The following is a 24,662-nucleotide window of genomic DNA, read 5'->3' on the forward strand; positions in this document are numbered from 1 at the left end:
TATGGCACTGGGCAGTGATATCTTAGTTCAGCACCACATTCCCAGTGTATCATTGACACGGAGAAGCATCACCTGGCAACCACACAGCTAAGTAAATGCTGATGGCTGCCCCTCAATGTCAGCAATTGTTGTGTCTAGTGTGGGGTGCCATGGGTAACATAGTAGGCACCAAGATTTACCATGCTTCAAGGTTCTTTCACTCATTCAATATTTTAAACTTCCCCCAAACCTTGGCAACCTCCTAGAATTGCCTAATGATAGCATGAGCCATGATTAGGGGAAAGGTTTGAATAGATTTCTTTTTATAGGACTATTTAAATATGGTATTTCAGTATATGTAAATTGATATACATTGATATATCGGCTTGGTGGGTGCTAATATATTGACATTAACAGATTTAAAATCTTAATTGTATGCCCATACAATTTAATATAATCTAAATTTTACCAAGTACGGAATCCAATGCAAAATTGTTTTGATTTTCATTTCAGTGCTTCAGAATTCATGCAGGACCTGTCAGCAATGTGTGATGCAATGAGTAGTTCTTTGCCTTTGATCATCCCTGAAGATCATAATTCTGTAAAACAGTTGGCTGACCTGCGTACAACCTGTAATACAGTGTTAGAGCAACTTCCTCCATTGATACAGGTATGTTAAAGTGCAAAAAATCCCAAGTGAATTCACATGAATACTTATAAATAACAGATTTATTTAATAAAGTGCGTTAAGTAGAGATCTAATGTAAATTATATGTATAGTGTTACTTGGTATAGTAAATTGTAAGCCTGAATATTTCCTTTTATCTTCTTTTTGCAGATTGATGTTCTACATCCATCTTTCAAAAATGTGTTTTCCAGTAATCATGGAACTGCAGAAGATCAAATTAGTAAACACATACTTTTACAGGTAACATTCATGAAACTGTCCAAAGAGCTAAAGATTTGGGATCAGTTAGCTATGGGAAGCTGTAGAGCCACCTAAAAAAATAATAATTCTATAAGTCAAATTTTTTTTCCTACAACACGCTTGGCAAATTCTACTCTACAGTCGTGCAACTACTAAAATCTCAGTAAGTTTCTGCAATTAATTTGCAAACCTCTAATTACATGCAGTTTGCTACATCAGGTGTTAGTCATCATCCTCATCTGCTACTTACACCTGCCTATGACCACCCACGTATAAAACCTCTTTATCAGCCGTATCTGTGACTGTTCCAATTTGAATTTGAACGCAATTGGTCGAACATACCCTTACTGTCCATTGTCTACTTTAGAACAGCCTTTCCCTCCCCCATCACCCCACTGCAGGAGTAAGGAGTCGTAAGTGGCAAAAAGTTGCAGCCCAGAATAGCCGCAGTTGCATATGTTCACTTTCTGTGCTTGTACAGTGTGACAAAGCACAAAGAGCAAATGGGCATACTCTGAATCAGGTCCAAAATGTGTTCATGGTTGCTTTAAAACGTGTCCAATTGAAAGTATACTACACCACCATCCCATTAAAGAACAAGCTATGTGAAAGCACCATGCTGGCACTTCTGAAAAAAAGAAAATGCTATTAAGAATGCCACAGGCAGAGCCACCATTATTTATTTATGAGGTGGACGCACATGAAGGGTCTAGTGTGAATCGGGGGGCCGGTGCACTTAGGTGCTACACTGTTAGATACCACTATACTTCTTCATTGCTAGAGGAAAATTTTGCTAGGAGACTCACAACTACCGGTCATCTCATGCTACTATGATTTAAATAGTGTGTTAATAGTAGCTAATAGTGTGTCTCCCGGTGCGCTTACTCTAAAAAATAGAAATTTATCCCAGAATTTTAACATTTAAAATGAGGTTTATTATGTTTTTTATGTTTTCTTTTGCTTTTCTTTATGTTTGTAAATTACATACTCTACCGTTATAGCGTAGTTGAAGGTGAACTGTGCTTTGCCTAGGTGATTAGAACTATTCTTTTTCTCAGTATATCATTTAATAAGAGTTCACTCAGATTTGCTCAGAATGTTTATTCCATCTCACTCTATGATAGGGTGAGTGTTAATAGAGTTGCCTGAATAGATTGTACTGTTAGAAGAACAATATATGCTACAGGCAGCAGAATCACAGAAATGTGTGGGACCCATAGAAAAGTTTTCATGGGGCACCCACTTCTCCCAACACTTAGCTTGCAGGGTCGGCCACCTGTTTCCTTCCTCTGGAGTTTAACAGAGTTTAACTTTGGAGTAGAATGGCAGCTCTTGTGCACACTATTCTGAGGCTTCCAATGCATTAAGCTCACTGCTGACTGTAAATATGCGCAATGCTCCCAGAGGGTGTGCAAGAGGGGATCAGGACCTGGAAGTGCAAGTGGCAGTAACACGATGGTCTTCTCAACTGCCGCCCCATAGCAGCTTTTTGCCCCTACCACCTGGTAGTTATGCCCATTGCTATACTTGTTTGCAATCTTTTTTTTCTGCATCTCATTTTAGAAACAGACAATCCTAGCAGGGCATTTCTATTAGAAAAAAAATATCTTTGCTGTCAAAATATAGTACCGGCCATTATTACATGTCAGTTATAACCAAAATCCTTCTTTATTTTTATGTTTTTAAATAGGGGCCAACATAAGCAGCAATTTATTATATAAAGAAAACTGTAACTGTTCTAATATATTAATTATTTCTATAAGATCTTACAATGTTATATACGACTCTCTAGCTCCTCTAGTCTGTATTTTAATTAAAAAAGTAACAACTTAGCGTCACTTTTTAATTTCTAAACATAGTCCAGTTCTTTTTTTTACAACATAAACTTTAGTGTTAAAAACTGGACTCATTAGGTAAAATCCACTATGAAGGGTTGTACAATGCAGCTCGTTCTCAATGTATCCCTCTGGAGTTCTCAATAGATAAACCTCCGACTCTTATTTCCAAACCGCTCAATTTAATGGGGACTTTGGTTTCAATAATTAATTGGGGCTAGTTTTGGGAAAGCACACACGGAATAACTAATTTTTTAATATCTGCTTGTAAGATAAACGTTTTGATGCTGAGATGCCGCAATTGCGCCCCAAATCACAGATGTAAAATGCATTTACAAAATAAAAATTGCAATTGCGTGTATATGCAAAGTTGCAACTATCTTAAGATGCATTCAGGTCAGCAAGAGTAGTCAGGGCGAACAGAGTATTGTCGGGGGGGGGGGGGGTTTCCCGCCCCGACCCCAAAAAAAAAACCACCCCCCGCGAGAGCTGCTGCGCATGCGCAGCAGCTCCATTTCTTCAGCGCTGTCCTATACAGCAGCCGCGGCGCTGTCTAAGAAGCGTCCGCGGCGGTGCTGTATACACTACAGCACCGCCGCGGACGCTTCTTTGACAGCGCCGCGGCTGCTGTATAGGACAGTGCAGCTATAGCGGCCACTTAGTTAGCGCAGGGGGGGTTTCTGGAGACTCAGAAACCCCCCCTGCGTGCGCCACTGGTAGTATATGTGCCTGGTTAACTCCTGATACACATGAGACACTTGCGCCCATTTTTAAACCATTTCTTTCATGAATAACAAACACATTTGCTATTAGCCATGAATAAAACCTAAAAATCCTCTCTAAAACATCATAAACAAATCCCTGTCTCTTGTACGAAAAAAAAGTTTTGTTTAAACAAACACACAAAAGGGTCATTCCATGTCAGTTCAGCCAGGGTTGTCCACCACCCACCTCAGATTTCTACGAAAAATTTTTAGTTAAGAGAGGATGTCAAAACAACTATTTCTGCCAAATATCTCGACTGTCTGACAATTGATTATATATTGATTTTTCAATTTATTACATAATTTACTAATCGCGGCTTCTTTATCCAGTTTATTTGAAGTATTACGAGTGTTTATTAAGGAATCGACACAAAATTTGGACCCCTAAGGTAACTCTTCCTCCTAAATCGAAAATCCAAACCAAATTACTTTTTCTGCCTCATGTTTTGTGTTACGGCAAAAACGCACGGTTTTTGAATATCATTAAAAACGCTAGGCTCAATTGACATTAGGGATCCCATTTTTTGGGGGATGTTTAAAAAAGGTATAAATTACTACCACAAAAAAAAATCAGCCAGGTACTCTGTTTCATAGTGGAGAAAAAAAAATAATGAAGTTGATGCTCGATTACTGCTGTACAGCATACATAATTTACATATTGTTAACAACCATACCAAAAAAGTGAACTAAACTGAGGCAATGGGATAAAACTCCCATACAGGAAATGAAACAAACAGAAACTGATAGGAAGGGGATTCCCTTTAGAGAGACCAAAGCTGAAACTTTCCAGAGAAAGAGAGAGGGAGACACAGAAAGAGTCAATCATGGCAGCTGCTCATTTGGTAGTCTTTTACATACAGACTGCCATATTACTATTTACTCAAAGAACTTTTGATTACATAGCTGGGACCACTCTACAGATGAAGAAAAAGAACTTTTGATTCCGAGAACTGAAGTTTCAAATGCAGTAACCAATGATCCTGAAACCTCAGTCTGCTAACATCATGAAAAGCTTCTGCTGCTAAGATAGGAAGAATTTCAGAAAATGTGCTGTAATCCTTTTTTGTCTCACAGAAAAAGGAGCCAGAAAAAGCTTAAAAGTTATGTCACTGAAGTGGACCAAAAAACACGGTAACTGTCGGCTTGTTGTATATTTTAGGCAAGATGATTGTGACACTTCAAACTGTGTGAGCATGTGCGTTATTAGCGATACCCATGACCATGTAGTTATAACTGTGCAAGCCTTCATTACGGTAGCTATGAAACACTGTGAATTTAGTGATGGTGCTAGTGCATTATATAAGAATTGCGAAAACGTTTTTAATTTATGCTTCAATAAGGATGAGTTCAACATTCAAGCAGAATGAAATTTTTTGCCACATCTCATGGTAAGAGTCCATGTGATGGTATTGGAGGGACAGTTAAACGTCTAGCCACACGCACCAGTCTGCAAGCAGTGGAAACCCATCACATCTTGACGCCTTTGGACCTGGGCAAATGAAAATGTACATGGCATAAAGTTTTTTTTACGTGTCACAAAACGAAATACAAGACTGCGAAACCAAGCTGCATAGCCGTCTACAAACAGCAAACACTGTAGCAGGAACACTTTCTCACCACAGATTTCGGTCTATTAGTAATGATGAGCTACACATATATCGATTGTCATCAGACGACATAAAGACAGAAGGAACCAAAGTTAGTGTCACTATGACCACAGTCACAAAAAATGTGGACAAAAGTCAGTGGCGCACGCAGGGGGGGTTTCTGGTTCTCCAGAAACCCACCCCCCCCCCCCCCCCCCCCCGCGACCCAACGGTAATGTACAGCAGCCGCGGCGCTGTCAAAGAAGCATCCGCGGCAGTGCTGTATTGTAGTATAATACAGCATTGCCGCGGATGCTGCTTGACAGCGCCGCGGCTGCTGTAGAATTTAGACTCGCCGAAATGGAGCTGCTCCCTCTCGCAATAATTATTTTTTTTTCCGGGGGGGCGGAAACCCCCCCTTCTAAATCCTGCGTTCGCCCCTGAAAGTGATCTGCAACCTGGAACATACATAGCAGCAGTGTATGATAACATCTAGTACATTGGGTATATCATTCAATGTAATGATGAGGAACAAGGGGCCTGATTCATTAAGGATCTTAACTTGAGAAACTTCTTATTTCAGTCTCCTGGACAAAACCATGTTACAATGCAAGGGGTGCAAATTAGTGTTCTGTTTTGCACATAAGTCAAACACTGCCTGTTTTTTCATGTAGCACACAAATATCAACTTTAAATTTCAGTGTACGAATAAGCTATCAAGTATTTGTGTGCTACATGAAAAAACAGTCAGTATTTAACTTAGATGCAAAACAGAATACTAATTTGCAGCTGCGATTAGTAAATTATTTAATAAATTGAAAAATCAATATATAATCAACTAATTGTCAGACAGTCGAGATATTTGGCAGAAATAGTTGTTTTGACATCCTCTCTTAACTAAAAAAATTTCCAAAAAATCTCAGACGGACAAATCATGTTTTTTTGGGTGATCTGATGTGGAATGACCCAAAAGCATATTATATGCCTCAGCGACGAAGAAAGCACCAATCAGTGTCAGCGGAGTATTTGCAATTGCCAAATCAAAAGCAGTTCTCTAGTGTCAGTGATCATCCTCATCATCAGGTATTTGCATCTGTAAATGCATCTTTTTCCTGGTCTGCATCTGTTTGCAATCGCGCAAAAAACGCTTTTCCTGTACTCTGTCTACATTATTGCTGCCTATCCAGACAAAGGTTGGTGTAAGAGGCAAAATTAGGGAAATTTGCATGAGCGCATTGTTTTGGGCATGCACAGTGCAAACTTTAAATGCAAACTAGTGTTGTATTCACTCTGGATCAGCCCCAAAGTGTATAATAACACATTTGTGTTAGTTTATGCTCCACAAACGATTTCACTTTTCAGTGCGTAACAAGCATCATTGCTTTTCATGACATTGGGAAGGCTTCTGTTCTTTTAAGGGCAGCAGAGAACATCAATTTCAACCCTGGTAATATTTTATCATCAGAATATAACAGTTAGAGCTGACACTGCTGAATTAGCTTGTAGCAGTCATGATAATATAAAGCCTTCTGCACCTGCTACTCTTGGCACTTTTCTTTGTGGACTCTTCCCGCTTATGGGTTATTAATCATTGGCAACAGGGGAAGTTGCAGACCAATGCACTTTGGATTGCAGGCATAATAGAAAGAACATCGCTCTCTGAATGTCTTTATTGTGATGAGCAGTTTGAATTGACCATAGTGGTATTATGGTTAACCACTTAATTGGAAAATATTCTCACATTTCTGCAATGAAGCATAAGAGAGCTTATTAAGACACTTGTACAGGAAGTCATGGTTTTTGCAGGATTGTTTTGTGTAAAATAATGTAAGTAAGCTGATTTAACATCATTTGCCATTGAAAATAAATCTTGTAAACTGTGACTAGTTTACACAATTTACAAACCTTTTACATATATTAAGATAATCTGATCATTTAAGAAGTGTGCAATTCATCTTTATAATGTGTAATGTCTAAAAGTTATAAAATTGTAATTTAACAATTGCTTTCATAAATTGGATGCCTAAAATAAACATGTTGGGCCTGTGTCATTAAGGAGAGCAAGGCAAAAAAAAGAGTACATCCGATCCTGAACAAACCATGTTACAGTGCAAGGGGTGCAAATTAGTTTATTTTGCATGTATGGAAAATATTGTTTTTTTCATACAAATACTTGATAGCTTTATTTTTACACTGAAATTTAAGGTTGATCTAGGACATGCCCTAGCGCAAGTATAAATCTGTCCACACATTTTAAATGTACCTCCCCATACAATGCAACATGGTTTTGCCAAAGTACAAAGTTACTCCTTTTTTTTTTTACTTTGCTCTCCTTAATGACTCAGGCCCGTTATTTCTAGCCACAGTAGTTTATAGCTATGTACCATAATTTCAGTGGCACCGAATGATTTGTAGTATGTTGATAGGGTTTAAAGCTGTAAAATAAGTTTTATGATGAATAGACAAACTTGAGCATTTGACTTTCGAAAAGTTGACAGTAAAGTAAACAGCATATACTTATGAAATACGTTGTTATATGCAGTATTGGAAAGGATCATAGACTACTGGAAACACTTCACAAGGTATGCACCTATAGCAGCCCCCACCTGTTAGTAATATGGCCATTGATGAAAAAATTGTTAAAAAAGGTTGTCCAACCCCTCCCCCCATAAAATACATGTATCAGGATATTATTATGTCTATAGAACATGTAATACACTTTTACAGTTGCTCTTGGTTGCATACACATGTTCTAGCATGAATATACAGCCATCATCACTAGTAATCAGCTCTTACACCCTACCTGAGAGCTTGTGCAAGTGATATGGCAGAAAGCACATACCATTGAGATGCCCAAAGCTGGGCACGCCCTTACTGTACATACGCCCAGTCCCTTCCCTGTTCCTGTTCTGCCCATGAGATTGTAGGCCGTAGGAAGGGTACTTTGCGCTTGAAGATGGGCGCTGCTGCATTTACTGGCATATGGCCTAGTACTGGACATGCGCAGATTACTTTTGCGCAAATTACAGCACGTATTGGCATTATTGTTCATGATGAATTAGGCCCAGTGTCTGCAATTGCACCTGACATAATGCAATTTGGGGATTATGTAACACAGTATGTTAACATGGACAAAAGAAAGTATATTCTAGACCATATGCTACTCTTTATTAACCATAAAAAGAAGGATCCTATGGAACTGGACAACAAGGAATAATTACCTGAATGGCTTTACATCAGGGGCGGGCTGGCCCGGGCCGCTCGGTCAGACCGCTACTCGGGCCGGGGGGGTAGGCCGGCCGGCCCCCGGATGCAAAATACAGCACTTTCCCCGCGGCCGCATCTGATGACATGAGATGCGGCCGCGTCAGCGCACAGGCGGCCGCATCACATGACAGGGGATGCGGCCGCATCATCAATGACGCGGCCGCCTGCCTTTTCATGTGATGCGGCCGCCTGTGTGCCCCCCGGGCTTCCCTCTCCCAGCCCGCGCCTGCTTTACATCACCCTACTTGTAGAACATGGGTTGGTTCTATGTACTTCAGAAACTGCTTAACACCCCGGATATCAAAATTTCTCCATCAATTATTTTTAGACAAATTACACACTGACATGCATAAGAAGATGCAAATCAAAAAACTTAGTTTGCAGATGGATCATTTTGCAGAGTTCACAAAGCTAATGAAAACATTTTCGTACACTAAGAAAACCTATTGGGCAAAGTTAAAAGTAATAGAACCCTAAGCCCTTCATGAACAAATGGGGAGTAACCCAAGCTATGATAAATGGATGGCATAATATCCAAGTCATATACTGTACGCATGAAATTCAAATTTTGTATGGACTGGCGACCAATATTTGTAATGACAAAGAATAGTACACTTAGACATTTCTTAAATACTAGTTCCCTGGCTATGCTTTTGCACTGTACCTTATTTATGTGCATTATATATGTAAATATTAATAAAATGTTAACCAACAAATCCTAAATTTGGTGTATCTCTAAAAAGTACTATAAAATTGTTATGCATATTTTTTTGTTACTTTTCATCTGCTTCCTTCAACTCATAACAGATCTAGAGGTCATTCTATTAGTTTAAAAATAAATATTGTTACCTTTCACTGTAGTTTTGAGGAATTTAAAATCATATTTTGTTTAAACACGTGTTGTGTTATTTTGGACTCATTGTTATACAGCAGTGCTTTCAGTGAAAAACTAAACAGAACTGAACTGACAATCTTATTCCTCAAAAAATATATTTTATTTACTACTGTGCATTCTTCTATTTGTCCCATGTTATTTCAAAATCTATAGACTGATATGTTCTTTCCAATATGTTGTACTATATGTTGAGCATCACATTGATTGTATTTTATAGCAGAGCTACAGTATATTTCTAATGCAGCTGTATGAACTGATTTTTGTGTATATGAATTAACAAGTAAAACTAGCTCAAGAATTAGGATTGACATCACATCAAAGTTTTTATTTTTTATGTTCTGTTTGAATCAAATAAAGTACAGCTGGACAACTAAGACAGCTTCCAGTGCTGAACTTAGATAATAAATATTATTATTCATAATTTCTAATTCATATTCATAGACTGGAATAACAGTAATCCAGTCTGACAAGCCTTGTAACATCATAGCAGCTGTGACATACTGCACAGTTATTTCTTGCCTACAGTGTTAGATGAAAATGTGTATTGGAACCATGTTTATGCAATGGAAGAATGAATTGTAGCCTACACCACTTCTTTTTGTATGTACAGTTGTGTCATCCTGCACTTATGTAAAATGACCCGCACAATGTACAGACTCTTTCTGGAGATTTTTTTTTACAGTTACAGTAGTGCAGTCGTAGACATGTGACCCACTCACAAAGAATAGTGTGTCATGCACAGCATGAAACAGGCATACATGGCACACATTACCTTCTGTAGTTGTTTTACTAAATCATGAAATTAAGAGGCCTTGTTTAAATATTAGGATTTTATGCAACTTTATATATAGGGTTATTTGTGTGTGCCAGAGCCACCATCTATAACCTTGAGGCTCTATAGAACTTGACAAATAGAGCCCTGTCTTACCCTCACCTCCTTATGGTGACTGTTATGAAATATAGAGCTCATTTCAGAGCCTAGTGTAAAAATCAGACCCACATCTGGTGGTTAGTATAGAAGGCAATCCCCCACTTTGTGGCTAGTATTGATAGAGTCTGGTGGCTAGTGTGCAAATCAGACCCCAATCTGGTGACTGAAGAAGAAAGCAAACCCTCATTCTGGTAGTTAATTTATAAAACAAGCAATCCAATGGCTAGGGTGCAAAGCAGACTTTCAATATAGCAACCCCCATCATGCAGTCACTGCCTGCATGGACCTTGACTCTGAAATGTGCTTTTTGCAAAGGGGAAATGCCTATGCCAACAATCATTGACATCTACCACTCATTTGTTAATAGTTTCACATAAGAAAACACTCTTACAGTTGACTCCAGTTGGCTTTTTGTGTCCACAATATAAACAATTTCTGCATCCTGATACTAATGACAAATCAGAACTCCAGGAGCTGTTATTGGCATTTCTTGTAGACTCTTTCCCTTTGTAATTACTATGCAGCAATGCAGAGGCCCAGGGTTATTGCTCTTGGGAAAGCTATGACTGGGCATATGTCACAGTATTTACCTGGGATAACAGTTTTTTCATTGCTGCTAGATTCACGCTTATGTATTAGTCCCTGTGCTTCTTAAGGTTTCAGTTCGGGATCGCTATGCTTTGCTAAATTGGTGCCAGATTTGAAGTGTAGTCAACATGGCCGGATGCATGGTTGCATTTTCCGGAATGATTGCATCCCGATATACGCTCATGCTGTCTACTGGATACAGGACAATGTCACAACCAGTGAATGCCCCTGTGTCCAGAAGTGGAACGCAAACAATAGTGTGACTGGCAATTGGCAATGTGCCCAGTCCTGGAACCCAAATAAACCATTCACCAGCTATACACCTGAATCAGAATTTATGCTTGAATCTCCCATGCAAGACTAATTATTACTGTATGTAAGATGGCCATAGCATTGGTATCCTTATGTGCCTGTTAAGCAGTGAATTGTTCCTGCTTGATTCTACGTGTTTCCAGCATCATCTGACTTTCCTCTCCATTTTTGTTCTTTTCGCTTTTGATCTCTGTCTGCTCTCCATGATACCCAGCAATTGGGATCCTCATGGTCCTGTACTTTCACTTGCCAGTAGTGTTATTTTCACTATACACACATCTGTGCCCAAGTCCGGGGGCAACCGAGTACCAGTAAGTGCATTTAGCTTTAAAAAGAAAAGGGCTGACAAAGTTGAAAAACACACTGCCCTGTGTGGTGGAGTACACAGGGGCAATGTGACAGACCCATATTGGGCCCCGACCGTGCCTTGCGTGCAGCAAATATAATGGACACAAGGTAAAAATGGTGATTTAGGTAAGATTTTTTTTTTGTGCTGTGCGTTAATACACTTCTGTGTAGATTAACCACACATGTATCATGAGTTGCCATAATCAATTGATTATATGCGACATATTGCCCATCCATTCCTGAAGCATAGTATATGAACTCACTCTGGACTTGATACAACACAACCAATGTTTACTTAAGAGCAAATATATAAATAGACCATAACAGTTGAAGTTCATGTTCCAAATATTTAAATAGATTTTTCAATGTACAGTATATATTGTAGGTTTTTTTCTTTTACCCAGTTCTGATTTTATTACTTTGTTTTAGGAGTGCAACTGGATGAACACAAACCTTAAACATATCAAAAACAGTGTTTCTATGTTATCAAATTGTTTGCTGGGAGGTGTGACTGCAATACCAGAAGATCTAAGAGATGCTGCTGATGCCTTAGAAAACGCAGTGGTCCCCAGATCTTGGCTTCCCTCACACAGCTGCCAAACATCTCACAATATTATACCCTGGCTGGAAGGCAAGTCATGTACCATATAGGCTTACTAACACGTCATTCTCAGTCTATTCATAAATTACGGATTTACTCTTCAGTACTGTATGTCAGGTATCTTCTATCATTTTTACTACACTGAGCTGCTGGTAATGATGGGATTTCTGACAGGAAGAAGAATGATATGTGTAGAGACTGGATAGGAAGTGAATGAATGCAGCAAGAGCCACTTTCAGACTCTGCAGATACTATACTTCACGGTTTACAATATCACAAGTTAAAGTCTAACTCTAGGGGGGATTAAGTGACCTTTTATAAAATGCAAAGTTTTATTTTATTTACCGATGCTCCCTGGATCAGGCCAATGAATGGGAAGTTAATAAGAAGGGCCAGTGAGTAAAACTTTGTATTTTATTTTAGATCTCCTAATTCCATCCAAAACACAATTTTTAGTGTGGTATAGTTATTAGCCTTTAAACAAATAAATAATAAGCATTTAGGTAAAAAAAATGCATATGTGTGATAGTGAGGAAAATGAGGTATTAAAAATGACAATTAGATGAGAAGGAACGAATTTTGCCCCAATTAAATAAACATTGCATTGTCTTTGGCTCTTAACTTAGAGACCAGAAAATGAAAATCATGTTGGCTAATAATCTCAATCTGCACGTGTGAAGTCAGCAACCAACCTAGAAAATGAAGAGGAACATAGACTGACCTGGCATACAGTATGATCCAGTTGCTTAGCATGGTGCTTAAAAGATTGGATCTGTACCAATGGTCATCTGTGTGCATGGTCAAATTTTTTACATATCCGGATATTTGGTGATTGGATTGGAGATTACACTTTCTGTGAGCATTTTGAGAGAAAAAAATTATGATAATATGTCAACCATGGCAAAAAAAAGTGGTGAGGGTGAATACTCTAGGAAATAAATGGAAGTAAGAAAAAAACGAGGACATTGCTTTGGGAGGCTAATGCAAGATGGTTGCCAGTTTGATTCTTAAAACATTTCTTGTGTCTCAGTGATCTGTGTAATAAAGATTAGTTACTTTGTAGATTAATGTTTAATGCTTCAGTAGCCAAGTTGTAGTAGTTCTTGGTAAGGGATGATAAAGTGTTTTATGATACTTGTGGCTTCTATACTACTTAAGTGTCTATATTCAAGTAAAAGCATGTAACAGGTAGGGAATGAAACCTATTGGTCCCAATGATCCCATACCCACTAATGTGCACTTAAAGTTAAGAGCATTGGCATTGTGGTGCTATTCTTTGGAAGCTGCATGCTCAACTTACTTGCATTCACCGTAAGTGACTGCTGTGGGTTCAGTGGACTGTCCTCCACTCCATCCCACCCTCTCCCTGACCACAAGTCATGTGCTCATTACCGGCATATGTCAAGCGCAACCACCACTGGGTAACCATCCTAATAGAACTCATTATAGTAAAGTCAGGGCCTCACAATATGACAATTCAGAATAGTGAACAAATAGCAGATCAGTTATACTGAATGACTGGATAATCAAACCATATTAAGTGCCCCTATTGTCATTTCTTTGTTTTATATTAAACATTTAGAAGTGAAACATAGAAGTAGCTCATGACTAAAGACAGTCTTACATAAACCAATCCTATTAAACTAATATAAGTTGGTATCTTTGATATCAATAAATGGACATGGCCATCTGTGCAGCTAAAACAGCTACACATTTTCTAGATCAGAGGAATACCAGAAGCTGCACATATCAAACACTAAATTAAGAATATATTATGAGTTGTGAGACACAATAATATCTTCTCATACCAGTGTAGTTACCACTTAAATTTTCTAAATTATACATTTTATCCTAATGTTCTCAGTCCTGTCAAGTTTCATCTAATTTTATAGATTTGGACAAGAATTCAAACAAACAGATGGACCATCTAAATGTCAAACTGTTAGCTTGGCGGTGTACCTTCCTGCATTAGATAGAGCAAATCCTGAGCCAATAAGTCAACATAGCTGCTGTGTATTCTGGATATTTAGCCTCTCACCTATTTCAGCATATTATGTGCAATTGACTGAAAATGGGACTAGCATAGTCTTTGTGAACACTAAATTGTAAAAAGCAGATGAGGCCTTGAAAGCAATCCTGTGTTCATTGTTTATCATTGTCTTGACACTGTCTGACAGCTTAACATAACCATATATCTTTCTTGAGTGTCAACTAGAGTACATAAAATATACAGTTTTGGCTACATAACAATTGGTTTGTCTGTCTGATGATTTGATGTCACCTAGGTCTGCATATGACGCACAAACAGTTAAAGCAGTGGGTGAAGAAAGGACTAATGCCGTTTGCCAAGTCTGAAAAGGGGGCCCTGACCTCCATAAACCTTGGGAGACTGGTTAACCCGGAGGCCTTGTTACTGGCACTGAGAGTGGAGTTTGCAGTTCATCATGGATATTTATTGCATGAGGTATGTTTTTGCAGCCTAACCGACTGCACCCTCCCAACCACTGTCCCAGCTTATGTATTTGGAGGCAGATGTAAATGTGGCTGAACTGCATTATCATTAATTACTGATGCAAATCTACATTAATTACTAAGAGCAGCATATTTGCACTTTGTGTGCTCTGAATCGCTATTGGAAGTGGGATTTATTTTGGACAGTGGGACTGAATCACAGATATAAACTTATTGTTATATAGGATTTGCCATATATACCTGTGAAATTGAATTACTTGAACTACATCTCAATTATAGATTTGTGATTGTGCATCAAGTAGTGGGGAGAGGAATATTATTTAATCTAAAATTTAACATAGTTTTAGGCAACCGGATATGTATTTATATCCACCAACATCATTTCCTTGCTTTCTTTATTGTTCCCTTATGCGTCTTTTCCCTTAAAGTACAATTTTTGAATTTTGTTCAATATTGTATTTATTAAAAACTATACCTGCATCTCAAATGATATCAACCCTTCAAGATATCCTAAGCATTAGCCTAGGTTATTGCTAAATCCTAATAAGTGGGAAAAGCAGAGTCAGCTTTTATCACACTATGACAAGGAGCCTTGTTAGCAGGTATAGATCACACAATATATATATATATATATATATATATATATATATATATATATATATATATATCTCCTATTAGTGATAATGGGTTTATATGGATGTAAAATGAAGTGGAATATAAAATGCAAAGAGATTTATTTTGCTTGGATTATGGATATAAGCTTGGATATCAGGAGTGGTCACACCCCCTGGCCTGATTGACAAAAGAGGTAGGGTTGGGGGCTATGGTCAATTTGCGTGTATATATACAGACGTCCACCCACACCCCCTGTAAATAGGAGCAAACTACCACAGCATGGTTGTTAATAAGCAGAAGTGCAGTGGCTTGGGTAAAATAGCAGATAAATGGAGGCAAACTTAGACAACAATGTAATACACACAGTTCAGTTGAAGCTTGGAGTAGGAGCATACAATGTAAATCACAGTAACAGGCAAATAACATAATTACTACTAAATTCAGATATTATCATGCAGTTCCATCCTAACTGGTATAGGTGGCTGATCACAGTAATGTACCTTACTCTAATTGTGTTAATTCAGTATACAGTATGAATCACTTATAAACTACTCTCACACCTGACCCTCTGGATAACTACACTTCTGATAATGACACATGTATCAGGCAGTGGTGTGGATGATTTTTCAGTGGTGTACATACAGGAACCCATAAATAACTTCACTAACAGATGGAAGTGGTGTCTTAGTCTGTCCTGGGTTTGTATATGAACAATAAATCTCCCTTTGTGTGCTCAGCCCTTAAACCAGTTCTCTCTCTGTGTAACTCCTAGCTGTCTTTATCCCTCCATTAAGTACCTCTACCTCTTTTAAAATAAAAAATACTAACCTACATGTTGATTCCTGCAGGCTGCAGCTTCTCTGTTGCTTCTTCCTATATCATTGGCAGGAACTTCAGTGTGAGGTCAGCTGACAGGGAGAGGGGGCGGATCACATGATCGCAGGGGTGGAACGATCATTCCCCTGCGATTGTGTTTGAAAGCTGCCTGGCTGTCAGTGACAGCCAGGATCAATGCAGCAGTGGGGACGCCGGGATTAGAGGAGAGCGGGCCCCCTAGTGAGCCTGGGCCCCATACGCTGGTACCCCCTGTACCCCCCTGATGGCGGCCCTGCTAGTTAGTAATTCATCCCCCTGGAGGGTATGTTTATTGATGCATAACTGAACAAATGGGAATGCTCTCAAAATGCTGCGTTATGTTCTGTGCTTACATCAATAAACATACCCCACAGGTTTAACATTTTTTTCATGCATACTTTTGGAGTATAGGAGCATATGAAAAATATTGGGCAGCACGTTGGCTAAGTGGTTAGCACTTCTGCCTTACAGCACTGGGGTCATGAGTTCAATTCCCGACCATGACCTTATCTGTGAGGAGTTTGTATGTTCTCCCCGTGTTTGCGTGGGTTTCCTCCGGATGCTCCGGTTTCCTTCCACGATCCAAAAAATTACTAGTAGGTTAATTGGCTGCAAATTGACCCTAGTCTGTCTGTCTGTCTGTGTGTGTGTGTGTGTGTGTGTTAGGGAATTTAGACTGTAAGCCCCAATGGGGTAGGGGCTGATGTGAATGAGTTCTCTGTACAGTGCTGCGGAATCAGTGGCGCTATATAAATAAATAAGGATGATGATGATATTACCCCGTGCTGTTACGGGAGCAAATTATCTGCTTTAACAGATAGGGTCTTTTTTGCTTTCAGGGATTTTAGAGAAGCTGTTGATAGTGAAAATGTTGTATTGTTATTGGTATGAGGTAGCTGTGGTTTTCTTTGCCCTGCAAAGGGTGATGAGTGAAGCCATGTACAAATAGGTTGTTGCAGCTACCAAGACTCCCAAGAGGTGGTTGTATCTATTTCTATATTAATACATATGTTTAGGAGCTTTTGTTTAACTGTACATCATCAAGTTTCATCACGAACAAGGGCCATTTGCTATTCTGTATGTCACTGTCAGTTGTACTTTGCTGATAATCAAAAATACTGTATACTAAAATGACTAAAAATGAGTTTCCCTATTGTGTTTTCTGTGTTATACAGCTCCTGACTCTAAATAGTAATCTAAATGGCTTTGTTTTGCCTGCAGGTTGTACTCCAGTGTCACATAACAGAATATCCTGACTACAAACCTGACAGTGATGTGTATGCACTTTATCTCGAGGGCCTTGTCTTGCAGGGCGCAGCATGGGATTTCAGAAATAATCAACTGAAAGAATCAAGGTACTGAATGCTCTAAAATGTTAAGTTAGTTCATTGTTCAACATGTATACAAAAGAAGAGGTAAATATATTATAATTAATGTCAATTACTTGTTTGTTAGTCTGATTAAAGTGATTAAAAAATACACGATTATAATGAATTTGAATGACAAAATATGGTAAAATAAATTAAAGGTTAGAAAATATTGTAACAAATTGCAGCTCTTGCTATTTTAACATAGTGTAAACATAATATGTCAATATTCCCATTGAAAGAACTACAGAAAATCTATCTAGCTATTATTGTCATTGATTTGTGAGGTGCCAGAGTGCTCTACAGCACAGGACAGTGGTGAAAACATACACAACACAGGAACTTACAAGGTAGAGCAAATTAATGCAGACATGGAAAGGTAGGGAGGTCCATGCTCATGGGAGAGCTTACAATCTAATTGTAAAAAGGTCACAGCGGAGACAGGAGGAGCAAGTGTGGATCAGAGTGTGGAGATTGAGACAGGTGTGAAGTTGCACTAGTGTGAGTAGTATAGGCAGGAGTAGGGTAAACTCTATTGGAAAGATGGGTTTTCAGAGATTTGAAGGAAGTGTCTGATCTGGCGGGATAAGGAATTCCTGAAGTGGGTAGCATCACAGGAGAAGCCATTGTTGGCATTTGCAGAGTGGAGCAGCAGATGTGGACCAGTGAGTAAAGAATATGAAAAAGCACAAAAAAGTTTACAATGGTATAACAATCACAATGAACTGGTGAAACACTGCGGAATTTCAACAAATATAATTTATTAACATATGAATATAAATATAAAACATAACCAGTGGTAGCGCCACTTAATATCAAACAAATTGACTGCAATAGCTGGTCATTAAAACATCAAATATATAGGTGCACCTATAATGACATGTATATATATTGGCCAAGAGTCAATAATCTAACGGCAGAATCAGAGAATAATACTCAATCCATTTGGATGGACAGCAGTGGGACTATTAAGTGTGTAAAAGTGGCAATGACCAAGTGAAACCTTGGATAAAGCTGATGAGTCCACAGAGTGCAGTGACCAAATGCTTGTAGCAAGGTCAGTGAAACGATAAACAGGCTTCAACAGCTAAAAGAAACAGTCTCTTACCAGATTCTTTGATATTGCGGCTTACTGTTAACAGCAGATGGTGTCCCGCAGTGATGAATGGTTATAGCGGGTCCCGCTTCTGGTTAGATGACGAGTACTGTATTAGCCCAAAAGCTCTGTGTAAATACAAACGTTGCACCCGTGTTAGATGATTAATGCAGCAACTCTCAGATATACCTTTATGTGGATAGTATGTTAAATCCTCCTCCTGACTGTGAGGCAGTTGCTAAAGATCTTTGGTAGCTTCCATAGGAAAGACAACATCTCACCTGCCACAAATTAGTAGAGAAACTGCAGGGCTGTCAATCCTGCACTCTTTCAGATAAAGATGAGAACTGGTTTGAAATGAAGTCCCAATTAAATAAATGGTAATTCTCTGCCAGTTATCCATGGAGATCAAAAGGACATAAAATCACTTCATTAGAAGATAGTGGCGGTCACAGGAAAAGATTAAAAACTTCTTACGCGTTTCATTACCATCAGGTAACTTCAAACTTGCCTAGTTAAAGCTAATAGCAAAACGCGCGTCGGCGCACGCCGCGTAAGCTGCTCTGGTATTCCAAATCTCCACTATAATAGCATCTAATCTATGAATTAAGATATGATTATTAAAGGTGCCATGCCGTTTATCTTCCACTTTGTTAGGGATTATCAGCACTGTCCGATATAAGGGGGGAATGAACGCTCCTATAGAATCAGTTCAGCTACTAATAGCCTAAGGAGGGTCAATTCTACCAGCAGTCCCGAGTATAGAGAGCAACAGACTTATATAGCTCCACTCGTAATATCAGATTGCAAAAACGCTATTCTGAGTTATTAGATAGAGGTGACCCAACAATTAGGGGAATCCTTATACCAATGTTAAGAGCAGGAACCCTACATACACCGTAGATTCCGATGATTATAGTGGGCATCATTTCAATCTATTTTGCGTCAGCAGTTGACTATGAGTTTGACCAGCAGTGTCTCCTAATTTGTAAGGAGGTAATTATATCCCTCATAGACCATATAGGTGGTGTGCTAATGCTATTATTAGAGGACGGTATACAATATAATTCAGTTGGAGGTAGTTTGGTAAAATTTGTTATATGGCAAGTGTCCATGATATATGAGACCAATCAATTATTTATTCCTTTGAGCAGCGTCGCGGCAGGACAATTAAATATTGTCCATTTTAACAGTGCCCATTCTGTTTCATTTGTGTGAACCATATTTCAGTTCTTAATATTTTGCTACTAGATACTTTTAAATTAATAATTCAATAAAGATTCATTTAACAGAATAAAATTATTATAAATTTTCTTCTCCATTTTAAGTGCCCCATATGATCATTCTTCTCTTTCTTTCTTGGTTTTGGTTAATGAACTAATATAATGATCGGGTGCACCCTTCCTCTATCAGTGTTTCATGGCATGAGTCCAATTAAGGTATATATATTGAGAGGAAGGTGAATGGATCACCTGGTGCGGTCTTTTTCTCTTCTGTCTGTAAATAAGGCTCTGTATATTTAGATATAGGCTATGAGCCTATAAATTGATTGAGCAACTTCCACTTCTGTTTTTTGTTAGAGAGGCATGTTGAAGTCAGAAGCTGAGGGGGAGTACTGGCGCTCTATTGCCATTTGGAGGCTTCTGGGGTACCTCTTTAGCTCTTAGTTAACTCTCAATTTAAAAACACATATATGTATGGCCTAAATATATGGGACTCTCACTGTTTAGAGTTAGGACCACCCTATTAGCAAAAGCGCCGTGGAGTGGTGGATGGCTTAACATACATTTGCAAATGTGTGCAACTAAGACTTTTGCATTTTTATGTACAAGTAGAATTGGCAGACAGAAGTCTCAATTATTTGTTTTCCATACCATCTCTATAATAGTAAACTCTTTATTTACACTTCTTTTCACTCAAGCACAATACTTGAGTTGCAAAAAATTAGAGTAAATATGTAGATCTTCTTTCTATTTCCAGCACAGTTACTCATCCCTCCTATGCAAGGAACCTATCCCTTGGACTATAACACATTCTTGCTGTGCGCTCTCTGCCCCTCCTGGGATTCTCACACTCTCTTTTAGGTGCACTCTCAGTCTTGCTTGGTAGATCTGACACTCTCACTAGTGTCCTTTTGCAGCCTGTTCATCCATCCCTTGGGCTATAACACCCTCTCTGATGTCCTCTCTGCCCCTCTGGGTCATATTAAATACTGCGACTTGCAGCAACCCTCTGCTTAGGGTCTCTTTACATTCTCTCCCCTCTCTAGATATAGCAGATCCTCAATGCTGCCACTATTTATTGCCTCCACTCAGCTTTGGCAGCGACCCCCTCTTCTTTATAGAGGTCCCCTCTTTTTATTCCCAGGGGCTTTATTATTATGGTGACTCTTCAAGTGGCTCTCTGTACTTGGGGACTCAAGCCCCTCTTTATATGCATCCCTACTTTCAGATAATTTCTCTCTCAAATCTGTCCTGTCTCACACATATTCTTTCAGTTATGATGTTCTTTGGCCCCTTGTGGAAGCAGACCACTGATGTGCTCCCAAATCTGCCGGGGGGCATCCCGGGACCACCTTCCCTCTGTCCCGAGTACCTGGCTGTCACATTCTCTCCACACACTTCTCCTCAGTTCATAGTAGCCTTATATTGCTTGTGTTATGTACTCTGGAGTTCTACTTTCATGATTCCATTATCACAAACAGTAATATTATTATCTTATAAATTAAATGTATCTAAAGAATCACTATAACTTTAAAATATTTATGAGTTTTATTAGAAATACCGTGCCAAATATAACAGAGGATGCAGAGAAATAAATATGCCACAGAAAAATTAATGCTAAAATAAGCTACTTAATATGTTATCTCTTACAGGGACACAGTGCATCCATTACCATTTGTCATCATAACGCCTATGCTTCTTAGGAATATGAAACCCAGTGAGGATGGTACTGAGGTATATGAGTGTCCTGTCTACTTAGACCTTACAATGCAGGTAAGTAGTGTATGGCATCAACAAAAACTGCATGTTGACTATTCACAAATCATTTTCCAATTATATGTGTAGTCCTGGTACCTGGAGACGAGCTTGTAGACTGCTACAATTTGTTAGACCTGGAAGATTTTCTCAGCTCCAATCACCAGCACCCATATTCCAAGGAGATTGACGGGATGTAGGCAGCTCACTTACAGAGGTAGAGGCAATATGGTAAACAGGGAAATGTCCAAAAATACAGTAATTGAACTGTTTTTTAGATGGTAACCTATGCACTGCTGAGGTTATAGATTATATAGCCTTTGGCACAGAGTATTGGTGATATTGTCTTATTCAAGTTTATTTACAGCATAGCAATAAGCTGGCCTTCTTTGGTTACACCAGAGAAGCACTCTTGAGGACCATAATGCCAGACTTTATGTTCCACCCAAGCTCTCATAACAGTGATGAAGACTTGGAGGAATTTCCATAAGGGAATTCCTGGGTCCTCAATTTTGTGGGCAAGTTGACATTTAGAGGATTTTCAAACGGGGCATTGTCTTATCATTAGCTGAGTCATTGGTTTTTGTGGCAATTAAAATTGGTGATGCTGTCAGGTCAAGTCTGATATAATTCTAGCCACCGTACCAGGTGATCACATCCCTGAAGTATGAATAACCGCTAAAGAATAACTGCAATATTCGATGTCGGGTGATGCACACATAATATGTATATTAGACATGAATACCAAAGAACAGAAAGAGGAAAACATGACACACTGGGGCACTCTATGATCCAAATTAATAACCAATAAAACAGTAATCTTTATTGATATATTTTTAAAACTAAAAAGAGGTAAAGAATTCCCATTGATTACCTGAGCCTAACTAGTACCAAAATATGAAAAACAAAATGGTGATAGTGATATTACAATGAAAAAAAAAACCTAAGTGAATAAAATTAATGGACAACCTGAATTAGAATCGACCAATTGTAATCAAATTTCATGGGACTAGGCTACCATAGTGGTCCTGGGTATCAGACTATAGTGAGCCAGCTTTCATTGATATGGGTGAATCTAGCTAGAGATGTATGAAGTCAGCTGTTACCAACATATGGGAATTATAGAGACAAAGATAATAGGTCTCTATAGTACTATTTGTCAAAATAATAATGAATATGACTTTATAGATAGGTCCCTATTCCTTCAAGTTACTGCTCCAGTACAATGATAATGTATTAATCAACCTTATATATAAGAGGTGATTTTATTTTACCAATATATGTAATGAATATCAAAAGTTGAGACAGTACACAGGTAGTTGCAAAGATTTATTAAGGAATGGCTGATGACCATTTTAGGTCCTCACTAGGAACTATCTATCTAATCATGATAACATGATATGTTGCTATTTATATAAACTGATATAATACAAGAGAGTTTACACAGCAAGGTTGGTGGCATTGCTATCATTCCATTCACTCGTTTTCTTTTATTCACTATAATATCACTATCACCATTTTGTTTTTTTATATTTCGCTACTAGTTAGGTTCAAGAAATCAATGGGAATTATTTTCCTCTTTTTATTTTGAAAAATATATCAATAATTACTGTTTTATTGGTTATTATTTTGTATCATGGAGTGCCCCAGTGTGTCATGATTTCCTCTTTTTGTTCTTTGGTATTTATGTCAGGTCAAGTCGTCCCATTGTCTTCGTATAAAAAAATATTCACTCCTTAAGAATATAATTAAAGATTTTATGAAGATATAGTTCAATATTATAAATACTTTCTGAGATTGCGCCAAGATTTTATCCTTGCATGTAGACCAAATTCTGTCTATCAATGTTATAAGCCAGGAGTGTAGACATTTTATCCCTTTTATTAAGTGGCAAATGACAGGGCAATGAATTCTAACTGTGCTAAAAAGAAAGTGACTCATGTTATTAATGAACTTGTTAGCTACCAGACTCAAACAATGAATAGTAATGGAAAACAAAAAGAGGGCATTAAGAAAACTGTTTACACACTGAGCAGCTGGTAGAAATAAGTGACATAGATATGTATACATTTAAAGTTACTGGCAAGAGCACAACTCCAATTAGAAAACAGCACATTGATTTAATATTTATTATGAAAAATAAATTAACAGTAATCTAATTAGATGTGTTAAATTTAGCATTCTAATTAGGACTCCTTCCCAGATGAGGCTAAGTAACTGTCCTTATATATTGGAGCATTTATAGAATATATCTGTAACAAGATTAGAGAATTCAGCTATAGAAATATGTTGAAGAAATAACAAGTCTCTCTACCCATAAGGGAGCTGTTACACATTGCAGGTAATAATTATATTCTCTAAACCATGGGGTTATTAAAGCTGAAACGTAAACTCCATTAACTTTTATGTAGTTCTGTATAACAAGAAAATTTGTCACTGCAAAATATTTGAGTATACAATAGTAAACTAGACCCGCTATATCTTAGTGGGGGGTAAATGAGAAGACTGATGTGTTGTAAAATGATGTGCTGAGAGAACTGTTAAAGACATTACAACGTAGTGGCCTACTTGTACAAACCTTATCACAACAATAGAATAACTAACTGACACAGATTCCTAACATGTATAGGGCTGTGTTACCATTTTGAGCTACCTCGGCAAATACCCAGGACCGTATTTGTCAAGGGGCCGCAATGAAGCATAGAAATGTTTTAATGTCATTTTTCTTTTTCTTTTCATTTATTGCTAGTTATGTAAAATTAATGGGAGGTTTATTGGACATAGGGGCATAAGCCTTTTGATGAATAATTACTAATTTAGGCCATGTATACTTGCACGGCTTACACTAATGCTAAATACGGCTCTAAGCATGTGCTCTGTTTGTTTCTATAAAATAATGGGATACTCTAAGCCTAGCTCACACATATTATGGGGTACATTTACTAAAGCTTCTAAAAAGGGAAAGTGGAGGTGTTGTCCATAACAACCAATCAGATTTTAGCTATCATTTATCTTGTACATTCTAAAAAATGATAGCTAGAATCTGGTTAGTTGCTATGGACAACATCTCCACTTTTCCTTTTTAGAAGCTTTAGTAAATCTACCCCAACATCTGATGTGACACTCACAGTAATACACATTTAGTTGACTGAATTTAGATCACAAATCTGCCTAGTTATCTGGGAACTACTCTTTTTATCCATGGAAAGCCATAACATGATTTACTGTAAAGCAGAAGCTCTATA

General features: G+C 38.2%; 1 protein-coding gene across 1 annotated transcript in view; it reads left to right on the forward strand.

Moving 5' to 3' along the window:
• LOC142139871 (uncharacterized) overlaps window positions 1-24,662 on the forward strand; it is a 481,886-nt gene that overhangs the window by 423,461 nt on the left and 33,763 nt on the right. Inside the window, exons 91-97 of the mRNA XM_075197730.1 lie at window positions 493-649; window positions 818-907; window positions 11,863-12,064; window positions 14,320-14,498; window positions 17,198-17,331; window positions 17,683-17,693; window positions 21,323-21,435. Of these exons, the coding sequence (XP_075053831.1) occupies window positions 493-649; window positions 818-907; window positions 11,863-12,064; window positions 14,320-14,498; window positions 17,198-17,331; window positions 17,683-17,693; window positions 21,323-21,435 (886 nt within the window). The remainder of the gene's footprint in view (window positions 1-492; window positions 650-817; window positions 908-11,862; window positions 12,065-14,319; window positions 14,499-17,197; window positions 17,332-17,682; window positions 17,694-21,322; window positions 21,436-24,662) is intronic.

This window comes from Mixophyes fleayi, chromosome 2 (genome assembly GCF_038048845.1).
Source record: "Mixophyes fleayi isolate aMixFle1 chromosome 2, aMixFle1.hap1, whole genome shotgun sequence".
NCBI classification, from domain to species: Eukaryota; Metazoa; Chordata; class Amphibia; order Anura; family Limnodynastidae; genus Mixophyes; species Mixophyes fleayi.